The 17,169-nt window shown below is 36.9% G+C and overlaps 2 protein-coding genes across 3 annotated transcripts; one reads left to right on the top strand and one right to left on the bottom strand.

Moving 5' to 3' along the window:
• The first annotated feature begins 1,452 nt into the window (after nt 1–1,452).
• On the top strand, nt 1,453–5,647 carry mrps7 (mitochondrial ribosomal protein S7). Its single transcript, XM_022667259.2, has 5 exons — nt 1,453–1,723; nt 2,401–2,592; nt 3,295–3,358; nt 3,454–3,621; nt 4,804–5,647. Exons 1-5 carry the CDS (start codon nt 1,680–1,682, stop codon nt 5,023–5,025), a joined length of 690 nt encoding a protein of 229 aa, XP_022522980.2. The 5' UTR covers nt 1,453–1,679; the 3' UTR covers nt 5,026–5,647.
• Nucleotides 5,648–6,436: 789 nt separating this feature from the next.
• On the bottom strand, nt 6,437–16,950 carry mif4gdb (MIF4G domain containing b). Of its 2 annotated transcripts, none has more exons than XM_022667257.2 (6): nt 16,803–16,950; nt 14,491–14,612; nt 14,228–14,337; nt 12,989–13,144; nt 11,245–11,337; nt 6,437–10,579 (listed from the first exon to the last, which is right to left on the bottom strand). In XM_022667257.2, the coding sequence occupies exons 2-6, from the start codon at nt 14,570–14,572 to the stop codon at nt 10,352–10,354; spliced, it is 669 nt and encodes a 222-aa protein (XP_022522978.2). In that variant the 5' UTR covers nt 14,573–14,612; nt 16,803–16,950; the 3' UTR covers nt 6,437–10,351. The 2 variants fall into 2 exon arrangements, with proteins under 2 accessions (XP_022522978.2, XP_022522977.2); XM_022667256.2 differs by lacking the exon at nt 16,803–16,950 and adding an exon at nt 14,712–15,298.
• Between the last annotated feature and the right edge of the window lie 219 nt (nt 16,951–17,169).

Here is a 17,169-nt window from a genome sequence, read left to right as displayed (position 1 = left end):
AAAGGATTTGCATATGTACATATTAAACATAATTGTACGAATTAAACATAAATGTAATATAAATCTTTGTTTAATGTCTTTCTTTGAGCTTCCAGACAAACCGTTTTTCTCTCATTAACACTAATTGAGTAGACAGAATACTCTATTTAAACCAATGGTGAGTTCCTTATTAGAGTTTCCTATAATAATATATAATACTCATATTGATGTACAAAGTGGTTATTTACATTAATTTTATGTACAAATAGCTTGACCAATCCTGGTCCTTCATTCAAAAAGACACTGGGCTGAGTTTGGTGACCGAATCTCAGCCAGCTTTGAGGAGTCAGAAACCGAATAAGGACCAGACATGGTTCTACGTTCAAAAATACACTGTGCAGAGTCCGGTGGCCTGTTCTGGTATATGGTATAGCAAAATTATGTTGATGAACTTTCTGTTGAGAGAAAAAAGCATATCCTTAATATTACAATAATTATTCAAATATGACCCTAAAATAAAATGCTTTATCTTAAATATTTTTATATATATACATTTAGCATGTGTATTATATGTGTGTTTAGTGCATTATAGTAACAGTAACTATGAAAAACATTTGGAAGTGATTACTGTAGGAGCTACTCACACATAGTAACTAACAACATAACCACATGTTTCCAGTTTGCATCAGCAGAACTAGATGTGTCTCTGCCAGGTCAGCTACAGTATAAGTCTAATTTTGTCCCCAACAAGTACTAGTGCACCTCAAAAATTGTAAATATCATTAAAAAGTCATGTAAAACTCATATAAGATATAGCTGTATTACACACAGAATGCTCTATTTTAAGAGTTTATTTAATTGTTGATGATTATGACAGCCAATGAAAACCCATAAATTAGTGTCTTAGAAAATTTAAATATTATATATGACCAATTGGTATTTTTGGCAGTGTGCCAATTCCTGCTGGGAAATGAATTCCGCATCTGATTATTAAAAGTTGTCAGCAGAGGGAAGAATGAAGTGCTGTAAGATTTTGTGTGGAAAACACTGCACTAACTTCCACAATCAGTGATGGTTTGGAGAGATATGTTATCTGCTGGTGTTGGTCCTCTGAGTTATATCAAGTCCAAATGCAGTGCAGTTTTTTCCAGAAAATTCGCTTATCCCGAGCGTTTTATTCGGATTTCCGTTCCACCTTAAATGCGTACTGCAGTTACATGCGGCCGCCTGTAGATTTTAACTGCATTTAGCTGAATTTAAGCACAACGTGTGTGTGTAGGGCACTACTGATGGAGTAGGGAATCGTTTCGGTCACAGCCATATATATATATATATATATATATATATATATATATATATATATATATATATATATATATATATATATATAAACGTGTGTGTGTGTAGGGCACTACTGATGGAGTAGGGAATCGTTTCGGTCACAGCCACTGTTCTCTGACTGACCACTAGAGGGCAAAACTGAAAGAAATCATTTTCTACATATATTTGCCTTATGGAAATAAAATATTGTTTAAATAAACTAGGCCGTAGCAGCGACTCTGTGGGGCTTTTAAATGTTTTGTATGTGTATTATATTTTGCTCTTTATTTCTTTATTATCTGTTTTATTTAAATTTTAAGTAAAAACTCCTCCGTGTATTATTATAAACCGGCAGCAGCGCGGGCACCACATGCGAAAAGATGGCGGCCTCCATATCCAGCCTGCTGAAGCCGTGGATTCCGAGGTAAATAAACCCTAATTCTGATTTCTTAACCATTTCACAGCATTAATAAACATCTACGAGCTTTGTCAGCGCAAACAGGGTCACTGTGTGATGATCGGGGTGTGAGTAGAGCTGTATTTACTGTTCTAATGTTTATAAACTCGTGTCCTACAGACTCACCTCACCTTTACTGATTACAGGGATTCAGTTCAGATCAGTTCAGTTAGTACAGAGGTTTCAATTCACAAATACTGAGTTACATTAATTAAATAGAAATGTTGGTTATCTATACTTTACTGGAGTAACATTTTTTTTACTTTTCACACATTTCACACTTTCTGCTCCTTATATTTTATAAATAACCTCGTCCTATAATCCTATTTTCATTCACCATGTTTTCATTATTGCTTCTCATTGTTATAAGAAACCCTTTCCAGATTAATCTCTCTGTCCAGATAGAGTGAGTCTGATTGTGGTTGGATTAGAAGTATACAAATATTCCACTCCGATACTCTATTGGTTTATATGTGATTAATCCATCACACCTGTACACGTCACGCCGGCACTCCATCATGAACATAGACGTATGTAGCTTGGTGTGAAGCACAACTCGACAGAACAGTGGAGATATAGAGAGGCACATTACATATAAAGAAAACAGACAGACTGACCACTAAAGCTTTCTGATGTTTCCCTAGGCTGAGTTTGGTGCGGTGGACTCGCTATAACCCCTATTACCTGGAACCGGAGCCCAATAAGGATGTGTATATGATCCCCGAATCTGAACTGACCCCAGAGCAGAAACAACTAAAAGAGGAGAAGCTCACCCGTCCCATCAAAGCAGCACTGTCCAGCACCACCAGCTCACCATTTGATGATCCGGTCATCAGGTAATCCCACCTGTACCACTGCAATAGTGCAGCAGCTTATTTTATATTTTACTATTTATGTAATTTAACCTGCATTAGAAGTCACTTTCACTGTCACTTTAATGAAGTAAGTGTTTAGCCTTTTGTTGCTTTCTCCTTCTTTGCATTTACCATGTTTACAAATTCTGTTAGAGTTACACATTTTATTGTGTAAAGAAAAAAACAGGATCCACATCACCCCCTCCACCTGCTGAGTTTATGTAACCACTATGGCTAACATTTCCCTGTACCTACAGTACTGTCTACACTACACATCCTTAAATAGCACCCCTCTGAGCCATAGATAATTCATTGCTTCTGCTTAGTTCAGTCTAACGTTAAATCAGTATGCTCTTTAGTATATCAGTGTGGGAAATTGTGATGTATCTGTGCTGTTTTTTTTTTTTCTTAACAATTAAGAGATGGATTTGATACTTTTTAAGACAAAATATGGCTATTTTTAGATAAACAAACGTAACATTTTAGGAATCTGTAGACACTGTAGGGCTGGAACAAAATATCAATATCAAATTATATCACACTGTTTTTGTTTGCATTTCATTGCCATTATCTTAATTAAACCATAGGTGTGACTGACCAAACCTCAGCTCAGTTAGGTCAGTCACTTTAAAGGAGGTTAATCTAAACTCTACACTCTGTAATTTTTTTTTTTTCTGTTAACAGCAAGTTCATCAACATGATTATGCAAGATGGAAATAAAGTCTTGTCCACAGAAATCGTGACACAGGTAAGAAACGAGACAATCCTATGATTTATTGTGAGTTAGAAAGTTGAACAGGAGCCAGACTCTGATTTCTACCTGCAACTCCTCTCTGTGTTCAGACTCTAGAGGCCATAAAGCGGAAACAAGTGGAGAAATACCACAAAGCTCCAGCGGCAGAGAGGGAGGCCATCGAGTGTAACCCATACACCATCTTCCACCAGGCCTTAGAAAACTGCAAACCGGTCATTGGATTGGCCAACATCCAGAAAGGATCAAGGACGTACCAGGTCAGTGCGCTTCACTGTTTATGGGCTATTTAAGCAAAAAATGTGGGATAAATAATAGATGGTATATTTGAACTTTACGACCAAACAAATTTTAAAAAGTATATAATTTTTTTTATCCTTTTATTAGCTCTTACTTTTATTTCAGTTTGAATTTAGCAACAGTGAAAAGTTTTCTCTAGATTTTTACGGTTTATCTGCATCTCAAAATGTTTAAAGTTGGTCTACTGTGATCTAAAGAGTGACACATTTAATTTTTATATAATCTATTTCTAATTTTGTAAAATCTTCCACCCAATTTAAAAGGCCAGTTACCCCACCCACCATTTAGGACTCTGTCACTAGAAATGCCCCAAGTTCATGTTAATAAGATAAACCAGGCTGTAACTTGAGGCGCGGTTTAAAGTTCAGAAAGTTAAAGTAGAGTCCTGGTAAAGGGAGGTATAAAATGCAGAGTTAGAAGATCTATGTAGGCCTGTCACAACTTATTGTACAATATATGAACATGACCTCAATATAACCCATTGTGCTAAAGAGCTCATTAACGTGACAGAGCTAAATGTCAATTTAGACAATATTTCTTCCAAATTACAAATAAAAACATTGTCATTTAGAGCATTTATTTGCAGAAAATGAGAAATGGCTGCAATAACAACTAAGATACAGAGCTTCCAGACCACATATAATGCAAAGGAAACAAAAATAAGTTCATATTTAGAAGATTTTAGGAGTTCAAAAATCAATATTTGGTGCAATAACCCTGGTTTTTAATCAGTTTTCATGCATGTTTTTGGCATGTTCTCCACCACTAGTCTTACACACTACTTTTGGATAACTTTATTACACTCCTGGTGCAAAATTTCAGGCAGTTCAGCTTGGTTTGATGGCTTGTGATCATCCATCTTCATCTTGATTATATTCCAGAGGTTTTTAATTTGGTAAAATCTCTCTCTTTTTTCCCAGAGCTGTGTGTATATATGTACATATATATGGTGTAATGGTTTTATTATGCTGTTATTATATTGCCATTTTATTAGTTATAATGAAGAACTGTTGCCCAGTGGTTTGTTGAGCGATGTGTGTGTATAGTCTGGCAGGTGAACCCAACAAGGTGAAGGCAGTGTTGTTATCCACTACACAACACCAGCTCAGCAGTGCTGTATGTTTTGTCTGTGTGTCTTTCAGGTCCCCATCCCGCTGACGGAAAAACGGCGACGTTTCCTGGCCATGAAGTGGATAATCACGGAATGCCGGGACAACAAGCACCGCCGCACACACATGTACGAGAAGCTCTCCCAGGAACTACTGTCTGCCTTCGCTAATGAGGGAAACGTCATCAAACGCAAACATGAACTTCACAAGATGGCCGAGGCCAACAGAGCGTATGCTCACTTCCGCTGGTGGTAGAAGAGAGACGGACATTTGGTTCTTGTGTGTTTTCACTCTGAGTCGTATTGATGGACTGAATTACCAGATAAACATCTGTGTTGAAAAATCGAATGAGCTTCACAAAGCAGATTTTCTTTGTTAACCAGAGTTTCAAGTCTAAATTTTGCTCAGCAAGAGAAGAAGAGAAGCGCCAAGATGTTCCTGTTGGATGTTGTTGGCTCAGGATATCAAGCTAACTCAGAAATCCCTTGTTATGTAGGTAAAACATGAGCAAACATGGTTCAACACATGGTTTTAGTTACAGGAAACATTTCGTCAGTTTCCCAGACAGGGATTACGCCTTGTTATAAACTATAATATTACTTTCATTAAAAACGTTCAATTCAAAACGCTATGTATTCCAAGAATAGGCTTCATTTCTGTCTGGGAAAATGCCCCATTAAGTTTAACCTTATTGTTCAACCCAACTTTAGATCTTTAAGGACTCTGAAGACTGACTGTAGGAGTAAAGAGTCATCCAAAGGCCTGTTCTGTGTAGTGTTAATACAAGTCGTAATATAATAGTTACATAATAATGTTAAATAAAATCTGTTGCTGTGGCAAATCACTTCATTCTGTTATTAAAAGTGTTTTTCCTTAATGAGGCTCCTTCAATCAATCGATCAATTAATTAATTAAGACTTTTATACACAAATTATCCATGGCAACACCTCTTACCTAATAGTTTTGGTGTCCCTTGTGCCAAAAAAACAGCTTGTAACCCATAGACCTCTGAAGGTGTCCTGTGGTATCTGGTATCATAGACCTGTCACAATAACTTAGACTGGACAATATACTGTCCCTGACATTATTGCACTAGAATATTGTTATTGAACAATATTGTCATTTTAAGCCACTGACATCATGATATGAAGCATTATAACGCAATTACACACTTTTGAAAAGTAAGTTTTTTTTTTTTTAATTATTAAGAATATTTAGAATAGGACAGTGTTTGGAACATACATAAGTAAAAAAAACAGACATTTATACACATTAATGGGCTCTTGTTGCTGAGAAAATCCTAATGGCCAATCCTGAGGTGAATTCATTGAACAATTATTGTGATAGGCCTAGGTACCAACATGTTATTAGTAGATTCATGGGATATGTAAATGTGAAGTGGGGAGTCTGTTTGGCACCACAAACATTGTCCTTCATTCTGTCATTCAGAGTCTCATCCTAAACTACAACAGCATTCTAAATATAGATTTACCATTAAAACAAAATGTAGTTCAGTAGTATTCATAATCTCTGTCTGGAAACCCAATCCTTTATGTTCCTTAAACTGTTTTTGAGCTATTAAAGATGTTCAGTATTGGATTTCTGAATCAACATTATAATTGTGTTTTTCTGTGTGTTTAAATCAGACACATTTATGAAGCCTGGGTTCAGTTTTCATAAATCTTTATTTGTTTCCAAGACAATCCCTGTATACTGCTTGCTATAACAAAGGAAACATCTCAGCTTAAAATGAGGTCAAAACAACACAGTGAATACTGAAACTTGTGGTGACAGATTTCAACTTTTATTTGTACAAAATTTGAAAAATATAAAATGCTTAGTTTTAACATGATAGAAATAGGCACAAATATTTTGTTATCACTCCTCGTTGAAAATATAAAATTCTTCTTTTTAAAATATATTTAAAATATCACTGACTGACCTCATAGAGGTCAGCTGTCCTTCACAAGTCCAGCATTCAATTTAAACTAATATTTGACCAGTTTAGAATATTAACACACTTAGATTAAGGCATAGCTAAGTTACGAGTCTATGAAATAAGTTAGCATCAGATATACATAATTCATAATTAAATGTAAAATCACAATTGCTCTTAGGCTGCGTATGTAAGACATCTCGCTATTGGCTAGTCTGACTAAATATAATTAAAATTCAGTTAATTAATAAATAAGTAAAGGCTGAATCTAAAGTCTGTGAGCTGTTTAGTGAAAGCTGATTAAAGGCACTGATCTGATGTTATTGCTACTACTGTGACTAGATCCATTCACTTAACACCAAATATCCAACTGAATACTAATATTGATACATTTCTGTTAAACAAGGAAAATCCACAATGGTTAAAACAAGTGTGGACAGGTGCAAAAGTGTCACTGAGAGTAATGGATATCACTTAATCGCAGTGATCGACTCAAAAGATTATACAACAAAATATTATTTTTGTTGAGGCCAGTTTGTTAGTTTGTTTTTCAAATGATTCTGCAAGGTATGATTTTCATTAGTTTTATTTGCCAGTTTCAAGTTATTTTGGTGAGTGTTGGGTTTTCTTTAACAGAAGGGTATAAACAATGTTGTCCATGTGTAAAAATAAACTGTGATTGAAATTTAGAGCACAGAAAAAAGCACTGCACTCAGGTTTCTTCTGTTTCATTAACTTGCTAAATTTTACTATGAAGAAAATAGCTTTAATTGTTGACGTGGGGGGGGAGGGGGGGGGGTGGATTTAAAGGTGGGATTCTTAGCCGGGTTCTATGTGAAGTGCTTTGTTCTAGGGAAACCCAGTCAGAATTGTGGTGAAGTGGTATAATAGATGCTTTTATTTGTTGCATAGTAATTAACTGCCTCTAATCTTGGGTTAAATCACTGTAATGCACAAGACCTTGCAGACAATTTTATAAAAGTTTTACACTCGTAGCCAGGGGGCTCAAATTCAAATGATGTGGGGGTCACTAGCCAGGCAGTATAATCCAGGAGGGTGGGCCACTCTCTTTTGAATGGCCTTTTCTTTACAATCATTTGGAGGCTGCGATTATCCCCATTTATTTATAAATTAGATTTATAAATAAATGTTAAAATAAATAAATGATTAAATAAATAAAAGCACATATAAATGAATAAATAAATATGTAAATAAGAACTGTATTTACTAATTAATTTATTTACCTATACAATTATTTGTGAACGTATTTATTTATTTATATATATATATTTATTTATATGTGCATTTATTTATATATTTATTAATTTCAACATTCATTTATTTATTCATGTATTTATTTATATATGTATACATTTATGTGTGTGTTTATTTATACTTATGTAATTTTTGGTCCTCCATAGTTTACTTGTTTAAAGAACAATTTGACCTGATTTTCAATGTTTGTGACTCTCACATTAGGTGAAGTTTGCGTTTATGTTAAATTAAAAAGTTATGTCCACTGTTTTGAACGCTGTTTACCGCTAAACGGAAGTGTCCTAGGAACAGCTACGTCACTTCCTACGCTCATGAATATTCCTCTGAAACGGTCTATACATGCTGCACATGAAACTGTTCTTCTACCCCCATTGCCTGCATTAGCCAAAAAAAAAAATAGACAGAAAAACGAGTCAAAAAGCCCTAGGACTGACATCAAACCATAAATTAGGATTTATGACCCCACCTATCTTGACTTGCAGCCACCAACTGCAGAGCCGTGGAGGGAGCTTCACAGTGCTGTTAGCCAATCAGAGGTGAGACATTTGCATATCACAAATAATTACTAGTAAGTGCTGAAATCAAGTCAGTCTTCTCATCCCACTCCTCCACCGAACTGAAACAGGGCATTCCTTCATACTACACACCACCACAACATTTAATGACAATCACGACATGAGACCTTCAAAAGTAATAAACACGTTAAAATTGGTCACTCTGTTTGGTAGACTTTTTAGTAGACAGTGGAATTCATCATTCCATTTTGTATTGGCACTCTGCCATGCAGGCCGTTTTTGCCCAGTGGTGGAATCATGAACGCTGAATCATGAATCTAAATAAGCTGATGAAGATGGAGGTGGATATGCACCTGGTCACCGAGATCAATGACTACCTTACTGGGAGACCATAACATGTAAGGATCAGTGACTGTTTCTCTGACATCATGCCAATATCCAAATAAATTTAGGAACAAATAAGAAAGAAATAACTGAGATCTATCAGTCTGAAAAAGGTTATAAAGCTATTTCAGGGAACCACATTGACAACCATTATCCACAAAACGGTGAAAACATGGAACAGTGGTGAACCTTCCCAGGAGTGGCTGGCTGACCAACATTACCCCAAGAGCACAGCAATGAATCATCCAAGAGGTCTCAAAAGGACCTCACAACTACATCCAAAGAACTGCAGGCCTCACTTAAGGCCAACACTCATGATTACACCAAGAATTCCACTGTCTACCAAAAAGTCCTGAAGGAGAATGTCCCGCCATCACTACGTGACCTCAAATGAACTTGGGTTCTACAGCAGGACAATGATCCAAAACACACCAGTAACTCGACTTCTGAATGGCTGAAGAAAAACAAAGTGAAGACTTTGGATTGCCCTAGTCAAAGTCTTGACTGAAACCTGAATCTTTTTGAGATACTTGACATGACCTTAAAAAGGCAGCTTATCCTCAAAAACCCTCCATTGTGGTGGAATTACAACAATTTCACAAAGAAGAGTGGAGCCAAAATTCCTCTTACACAGAGATGTAAGACTAATTGCAAATTACGGTAAACGCTGGATTTCACTTGGTGCTGTTAAGGGAGGCCCAACCAGTTATTAAATTTAAGGGGGCAATCTCTTTTTCATGTAGGGCCTAATAAGTTTGGATTTTTTTTCTCCCTTAATAATAAAAACCTAATTTACCTTAATGTAAAACTGCATTTGGTGTTTACTTGGGTTGTCTTTGACTAATGGGCATAAATGCATCTGATCTCAAATTTTTCAACATTAACATTTTAATACAACATTACAGTTATCATGGGGGTAGTGCACTATAGGCTGCTGTGGCATGCCTTTAGTTGTCCTTCATGGCATTTTCCCCCTTTTACATTACTTTTACTTTTAGTTTTGAAAGCAGTACTTTTACTCACTTACTTACTTAAGTAAAAAAAATAGTTGATTCAACTTCTACAGAATAATTTTCAAACTGTAGTATCTACTTCTACCTGGGAAATTGTTCTGAATACTTTTGACACCTTTGGTGAATATGAATTATCGCACTCCACTTGATGCTCCATGCATCTACAGTACTCGCATTTGAAAAGTTGATAATTTTTGTCTGGTCTGAGCTTGGCACAAAAGATTGCAGGCCAGATTTTAGGTCTTGTTTCGGGACCATATGCCAGTAGTATGAGACCTCCCCTCTAAGCCAAACCCCCTTTCCACAAAAAATTATCTACAAGATGTTTTCCTTGTATTTGAGGAAATGTTTAACCAGACGATGAGTTGATTGTGATCAGTCTCTTCATAAATATCTGTATTGTCTTCATAGCTTTGCCTGACCTGGCCTGAGTCCTGTTCACACACAGCATCAGTCAGTCAGTCAGTCACCTCGCTGTAGTAGTATTTCTGAGCCGTTTCGCTAAGCGTCCAGCTCCCAGCGCGGAACTCCAGGATCTCCAGCAGGAGGAGCCGCCCGAGAGAGCTGAGGCCGTCCTGCAGGAGGAAGCCGTCCCGCAGCAGGCAGAACAGCTCGTCCATCCGCTGCAGATTCATCTTCTCCAGCTGCTCTCCGATACGGTGCAGCTGCAGCACCAGACAGTCCACCTGGAACACATTACACCCAACTCATCACACATTCCAGAACATTTAAAACCCAAAACATATCCCAGTTTAAGGCCCGCTGCAGTCAACTACCACTTTAACTGGGCAGTGACTGAACTGGATAAAAGCATAAAGAGACCTGTCACAATAGCTTTTTATATTGGATGATAAATCAACCCATAAATTATAGCCATAAACAATCATTTTGTTATTTATTACTTCTTCAACTTCTCCAGCCTTTGAAAATATCCGCTCACATGGGCCTGAGGAGGCTGGTGTGCATAAAAACTCCAGTGCAAGACGATAAAGGTAGGGATAACATTTTTTTGAGATGCCCAGGATCTCAAGTGATCCTCAGCCGTGGTTTTATTGGTTCACTGAGGTTCCCTCTTTCTCTCAACTCTCAAGGTGCGCGCCGTGATCTCCTGCTTTTAAATCTTTCCCTAGAGCAGTCAAGTGATTGTGTGCCTAAATGAAGCTTCGAACGTCATTGGTCACGTGATTGGAACAAATGCGTGTTGTTTTTTCGACACACTTCCAAGCTTTAGATTCAAGGGTAAAATCACTAGTTACTGCCATATATTGAATGAAAAGTCAATAGCAGTATTATTACAAGTGGGTGAAAAAATGGCTGAACTGGGACAAGAGTGTGGATGAATGAAGTTCACCTCCTCCTCGTTTTTGAGTGCGTCAGGCTGGGCCAGTCTGAACAAGCAGTCGTATACCGGGTGCACCAACGCCATCATGGGCATATTATTTACCTAAAAACACAACAAATGCTTTAGTATGATTTTTACAGTAAAAAACACTGTGAATCAGATATTCAACCATGTTTTGTACTGGTATCTGTAGATCAAAACCCTTAACACTCACACGAGACGTTTCGTGGATACTTTTTCTACGAGGGTGGGGCTAAATGAGGTGATGGTGGTGTCATTGTATTTAGGAATTTTGTTCAGTTTTTGCAACCACAACAAATCATATCTACACACACAAACACATACACACAAATTCAAATCCTTTGGAATTCCCTAGCTGAAACAGGGACTCCACAGGAATTATTGTGGATTTAATAGCTGGGCTTGGCAAGCTGTCACTGTTGGGCCACTGAGTAAAGGCTGTTAATCCTCACGCCTCCCCCAATAGCTGCCCACTGTTCTGGGCATGTGTGCTCACTATACGTCACTGTGTGTCAATGCTCACTAAGGTCTATATGTGTATTTACTGTATAGATAGGTTGTGTCTAGTTCACAATACATGATTTTTTTCTGGTAGATTTTCATTAATTTTGCCACATTTTTCACTGTTGCATAAATGTATTTGCCTAAATGGATTTATGTTTTGCCTTCTAAAAAATCATTACAGTTTGGTACAAATTATTTCGTCGGTTTACTTAATTTCTGTTGACAAATATATAATATAATAATATAATCTGCCTCTGGTATAATGGAAAATGAAAATAGTTCTATTCTGTTTGTATTGAGTAGGATAAAGGTTTTAGTATGCTGTTTAATATGCGCACACCGCGCATCCGTGGCTTGGATTGGCGACCCAGTATTGCGATATGTCAGTGTGAAAGCCACAACAACAAGAAGACTGATTACAGCTCAACCAGATATGTAGTGTGAACAGCACAACCACCTGACCACTCAAAAAGTTGTGTAGTGTGAACCAGGCATAAATCCATGTGTGCTTTCAGCACAAGCATGGTCTTGTATGGTTGTCTCTTTTGTTAAACCACTTTCAAATGATTTTAGAGTTTAACCCTCTCTCAGTTTGTGAGGGAAAAATGGGACACATTTAATACTAATATATATATATATATATAATTTGACAGCTATATATTAAAGTGGTGTCAATTGTCAAATGTTTTGTCACAATATTCTGTGATTAATCATGATTATTCACATGTGTTCTTAAGAATTCAGCATAAAATGATTGGATACATTTAAATGTAAATAAAAGAATGAATCTAAGACTGGAATTAGAATGGAATTGTATCGATATTTTTGGTGTCAAATGCTTAAAAAATATTGAAACCATCACATCACTATTCTTATTATTAAAATTAGAATGCAGTAATGTTTGGAGGGAGACAAAATAATTGTGCAGTGTGGTGTGGTGTGCCTGGAGACCAGATCCTTTTTTTACTTTATTATTATTATTAGATGTCAGGATAGTTTAAATAAAAATCTAATTGGCGTTAAAAGATTAATAAATATTAGCATTAAAGTTCCCAGATTAATTGCAAACAACTGAACATTTGAAATACATCAGAAAAACTTCACTATTGCAATATATTGGAGCATATGGAATCGTAAGCCCTCGATCGTGATGCACATAATTTATGTTCATGCCAAAGCACAGCCCTAATAAAGCTGCAGTTGGTTAACATGTGTGTTGTTGCTTTACCTTGAGGTAGTCAAAGATGTTGCAGATAAAGGAGACAAGGCACACCCACTCCTGAGTGGATCTCTTCCTCGTTTCCTCGCGAGCTTTAAACTCCTGCTGCAGGCGGTTCAGGAGGTTCCGGCGGAACACGCTGCCACCGTTCTGCTTGGACTCTGCCTGAAGGAGGCAGCGAGGAGTAGAGGGGTCATTACCACATTGCAGAAGTTACAAAAGAAAAATAAGATAGAGACCTGATACAGATAAAGACAAAGATACACAGTTAATGAAGGACTAGAGGATGACCAACACAAACTCTGCAGCAACAGGTTCAGAAATTCTATTTTTGACTTTACTTAATCTACAAGTTTGAGGAGTGTAGGAGTGTGTAGGAGTGTGTAATAGAGTGGAGGACAGAGAATGAACACAGTGTTTAAAAACTCCAGCAGCACTGCTGTATCTGTTCCACTAATAACAGCACAATATACACTAATAGGTCACACTCAAGCCCACTCATAGCTGCACTGTGGTGGTCTATCCTGTGGGGTCCTGTCCATTGAAGAACAGTTTAAAAAAAAAAAAAAGGACACTAAAATAGAGCTCTGGAAAAAAATTTAAGATCACTTCAGTTTCTGAACCAGTTCCTCTGATTTTGAGTAAAATGAACATTGTTGTTTTATTCTATAAACCATGGACATTTCTCCCAAATTCCAAATAAAAACATTGTCATTTAGAGCATTTATTTGCAAAAAATGAACATTACAAAAAAGATACAGAGCTTTCAGGCCTCAAATAATGCAAAGAAAAAAAGTTCATATTCACAAAGTTTTAGGAGTTCAATCAATATTTGATGGAATAACCCTGTTTTTTAATCACAGTTTTAATGCATCTTGCCATGTTCTCCTCCACCAGTCTTACTGCTTTTGGATAACTTTATGCTTTTACTCCTGGTGCAAAAAAATCAAGCAGTTCAGTTTGGTGGTTTGATGGCTCATGATCATCCATCTTCCTCTTATTATATTCCAGTGGTTTTCAATTTGGTAAAATCAAAGAAATTCATACTTTTTAAGTGGTCTCTTATTTCTTGTATGCAGAGTTGTATACAGAAACAGATACAGGACTACAGTCTGTAATTATAGAACTACATTTTGACATTTAAGCTCTGTTATGTTGAGTTAATACCTCCACTTTGGGACATATAGTATTGTTCAGTACTGATTCTGTATTGTTCAGTAGGTCCATCAGTCTGGTCAACATATTTACCTGCACTATGGTGAAGCAGATGCGTCCAGCTTCTTTACTGAACATCTGATCCTTCAGAGACTGATCCACTATGACGCTAGACACTTTCTCCAAGTCCACGGAGCCTGGATCTTACAAATCAAAAACAGATCCTTTCTTTCAGAACAGCTCTAAAAAACTCAAACCCACAATTCAGATTCCAACACCATTATTTAATGTGAACATGATGTTAAACTGTTTCAACATGATTTCATTAACTAAATTCCACAGGTAAGTACTCTTACCTTTAAGTGCTGTTTTCAGCAACTTCTGCGTCTCCATGTCGAAGGAATGGATCTTGTAATCTTCTTTTGATGAATCCTCCATTCTCTTCAGAACACAGGGTTTGGGCAGCGGAACACCTGCACTGCAGGATTATACAGAAACAGAACTCAGTACATGTGCAGGAACAGCTTCTAATAGAGTTCAGATTAGATTAGACCAGCCTCTACTGATCAGAACTTACCACACAGACATTACGACTCTGACGCCAAAACACACCTGCTGTTAAAGCTTTTCTGATGTTTTTGAGGTTTTGAAGGTTTTACTCAACAGTCCCAACTGATTTAAACTACAGTCCTGCAGCACTACAGGTCCAGAACGTGTGCTGTCACCAGACTGGATGTGACTATTGAAAGCCTGTATCTGCTGCTTGTGTGGAAGGGATAAGCAGGATTAGGTGAGTGGGTCATGCTGTCCAATCCCTTTCAGCAGATTCACAGGCCCCAGAGAAACAGGCAATAGAAGTGACCAGCAGCTGATACAATCACAGCCCTACAGAGTCGTACTGTTGGGAATTCAACTATGCAGTGATCCTGGGTTGAAACTGGGAGGCACTGTTCTAGGGGAGGGCCATATAGACCTAAAATAATATCACAATATTTTTAGGGTATATATATATATATAATACTGCAACTAAAAAAGGTTAAAAGTTGTACATAGAATAATAGTTCCAAACGTTCAGCAGAAACACTAACTTACTGATTTTTTATAAAATAATAATAAAAATTATGTAAAAAAATATAGAAATAATGGACAATAGGTTGGGGATGGTGACATTTAGAGATTAAAGGTTTTTTTTTTTTAGAAGGCTTTATCATGATCAAGTGATTTACTTCAAATGTACAAATCTATTGAAGTTTTTAGAATACTCATTCCCCACTGACCAAACTGCGTGTTTTTTGTTGTCAGCCAGGATGCTCTAATTCTACACCTACCTACATATTTTCACATCTCTACGAAGTAAAATCTGAGCATAACCACAGGGTTTTACACAACTTCGGTCCTTGAACCCTAAATATAAAAACAATGTTATAAAAAAGCAAATAAATCTACCAAAATACTTAAGTAAATAATACTCAGTACATGCATGTAAACTGCAAACAAAAACAGTTATTCTGATACTGGTAGCTACTAGCTACATGGATTCTACATAGTTAATAATTCAGTTTTTTAATCCCACTGCAATGCACTGCAATCCCAGACTGAGAAGGAGCTGTCTGTCCCAGCATGTTTAATTTTCCCACACGGTCCAAATATTTATTAAGATTTTGTTTTCCTCTTTAAACAGGAATAGACTGTGGTCTATAAATTTAAATGGTGCCAGAATTCAGCTAGATAGTAAGCTTTGTGATGTGAGGATTTGGGCATAAAGTGAAATAGAAGTGCCCAAACAGAGCTAAAGACGGTGTGTTAGACACACACACACACACACCTTCTCATTCTATTTTTTTGTTCTTAAAATCGTTCAATTCTACAGATTTACTGACCTTCATTTCTTAAAGTATTTTTATATTTACTTAGTTGACTCGTTTTTGTCCTACTGTGGATTATAACATTACTTAAATAGGACTATTCACTGTATACCAACTCTACCTCTTCACAACTATACAACTGATGCTCTCCAAAACATTAAGAGAACAAGAAATTTAATTTACTCTTGAAAAGTTCAGCACAGCTGTTAACTGAAGGTTAACCTCACGAAGTTGACTAAGATAATCCAGAATGCAAATGCTAAGATGCCATCTAAGTAAATAAAAGGTGCTATTTAAAAAAAATCTAAAGAAAAAAACATTCTGGTTTATTTAACACTTTTTGTTTACTAAATAATTCCACATTTTTTATTTGGATGACTTTAGTATTAATCTACAATGTAGAACATTTTAAAACAATGAAAAACACTGAACTAAGGAAAATAATCATGTATACGATCAAAATATGTTCAAATATTCAGTGTTTGCCATCAGGGATGTTTGTGTCGGTGCTCTGCGGACTGACTGGCTTTCGTAAATGAAGCTCAGCCTCGCCCTGCAGCTTTCAGTCAACTGATCCGCCCAGCCCTTTACACAATCCTTTTACTGTTAAATAAATAGTGAAAAACTCTAGACTGAACTACTAAACTAAACTCACACTCCGTGGTTCTGTCCACGCGCTGATCTTCAGTCAGTCTGCGCTGATTACAGAGTTTAATTGTGATTTTTTAGCTTTAAAGTCAGCCTGGTTCTCGTGTTTTTTTTTCCTTTAGTTGAACTAAAGTCACTATAAACACTTAACTTACTTAACTCAGAAGCGCTGTTGCTGGCGGAGCTCCTTCCTTCATCATCCTCCTGTTCTCTGGGTTCTTCTGCTCTTCTCCTGCTGTTCCCCGGGTTCTCCTGTTATTAAAACTTTAGCACGTTAGCACCGCGCGGCCACTCCGGCGTTTACAGCACGGTTGCCAGGTCCAGTAAATATACCCAGCCTAAATCCCGCCCTTAACCCATAAGAGCCCAGACCCAGTTCTGAATCGTTCATTGACAGTCACGTGTGTTTATCATGCGTAACTGACCACAGTGCCATGTTTAAGGTAGTGTTGCTATGAGCAGTATAGTAGAAGTATTACAAGCAAACCTGCTTTTATAATTTTTGGAGAATTTAAAGCACCA

This window comes from Astyanax mexicanus, chromosome 3 (genome assembly GCF_023375975.1).
Source record: "Astyanax mexicanus isolate ESR-SI-001 chromosome 3, AstMex3_surface, whole genome shotgun sequence".
Lineage (NCBI taxonomy): Eukaryota > Metazoa > Chordata > Actinopteri > Characiformes > Acestrorhamphidae > Astyanax > Astyanax mexicanus.
Note: the sequence above shows the minus strand (reverse complement) of the source record. Positions and strands in the feature narration are given on the sequence as shown.

Coding starts and splice junctions, on each gene's coding strand:
- mif4gdb (XM_022667256.2), bottom strand. Junction 11,338..12,988: donor ACATCTTTGACTACCTCAAG/GTAAAGCAACAA, acceptor TTGTGTTTTTAG/GTAAATAATATGCCCATGAT. Junction 10,580..11,244: donor CACTCAAAAACGAGGAGGAG/GTGAACTTCATT, acceptor AATGTGTTCCAG/GTGGACTGTCTGGTGCTGCA.
- mrps7 (XM_022667259.2), top strand. CDS start 1,680: ATGGCGGCCTCCATATCCAGCCTGCTGAAGCCGTGGATTCCGAG. Junction 1,724..2,400: donor CTGAAGCCGTGGATTCCGAG/GTAAATAAACCC, acceptor ATGTTTCCCTAG/GCTGAGTTTGGTGCGGTGGA. Junction 2,593..3,294: donor TTTGATGATCCGGTCATCAG/GTAATCCCACCT, acceptor TTCTGTTAACAG/CAAGTTCATCAACATGATTA.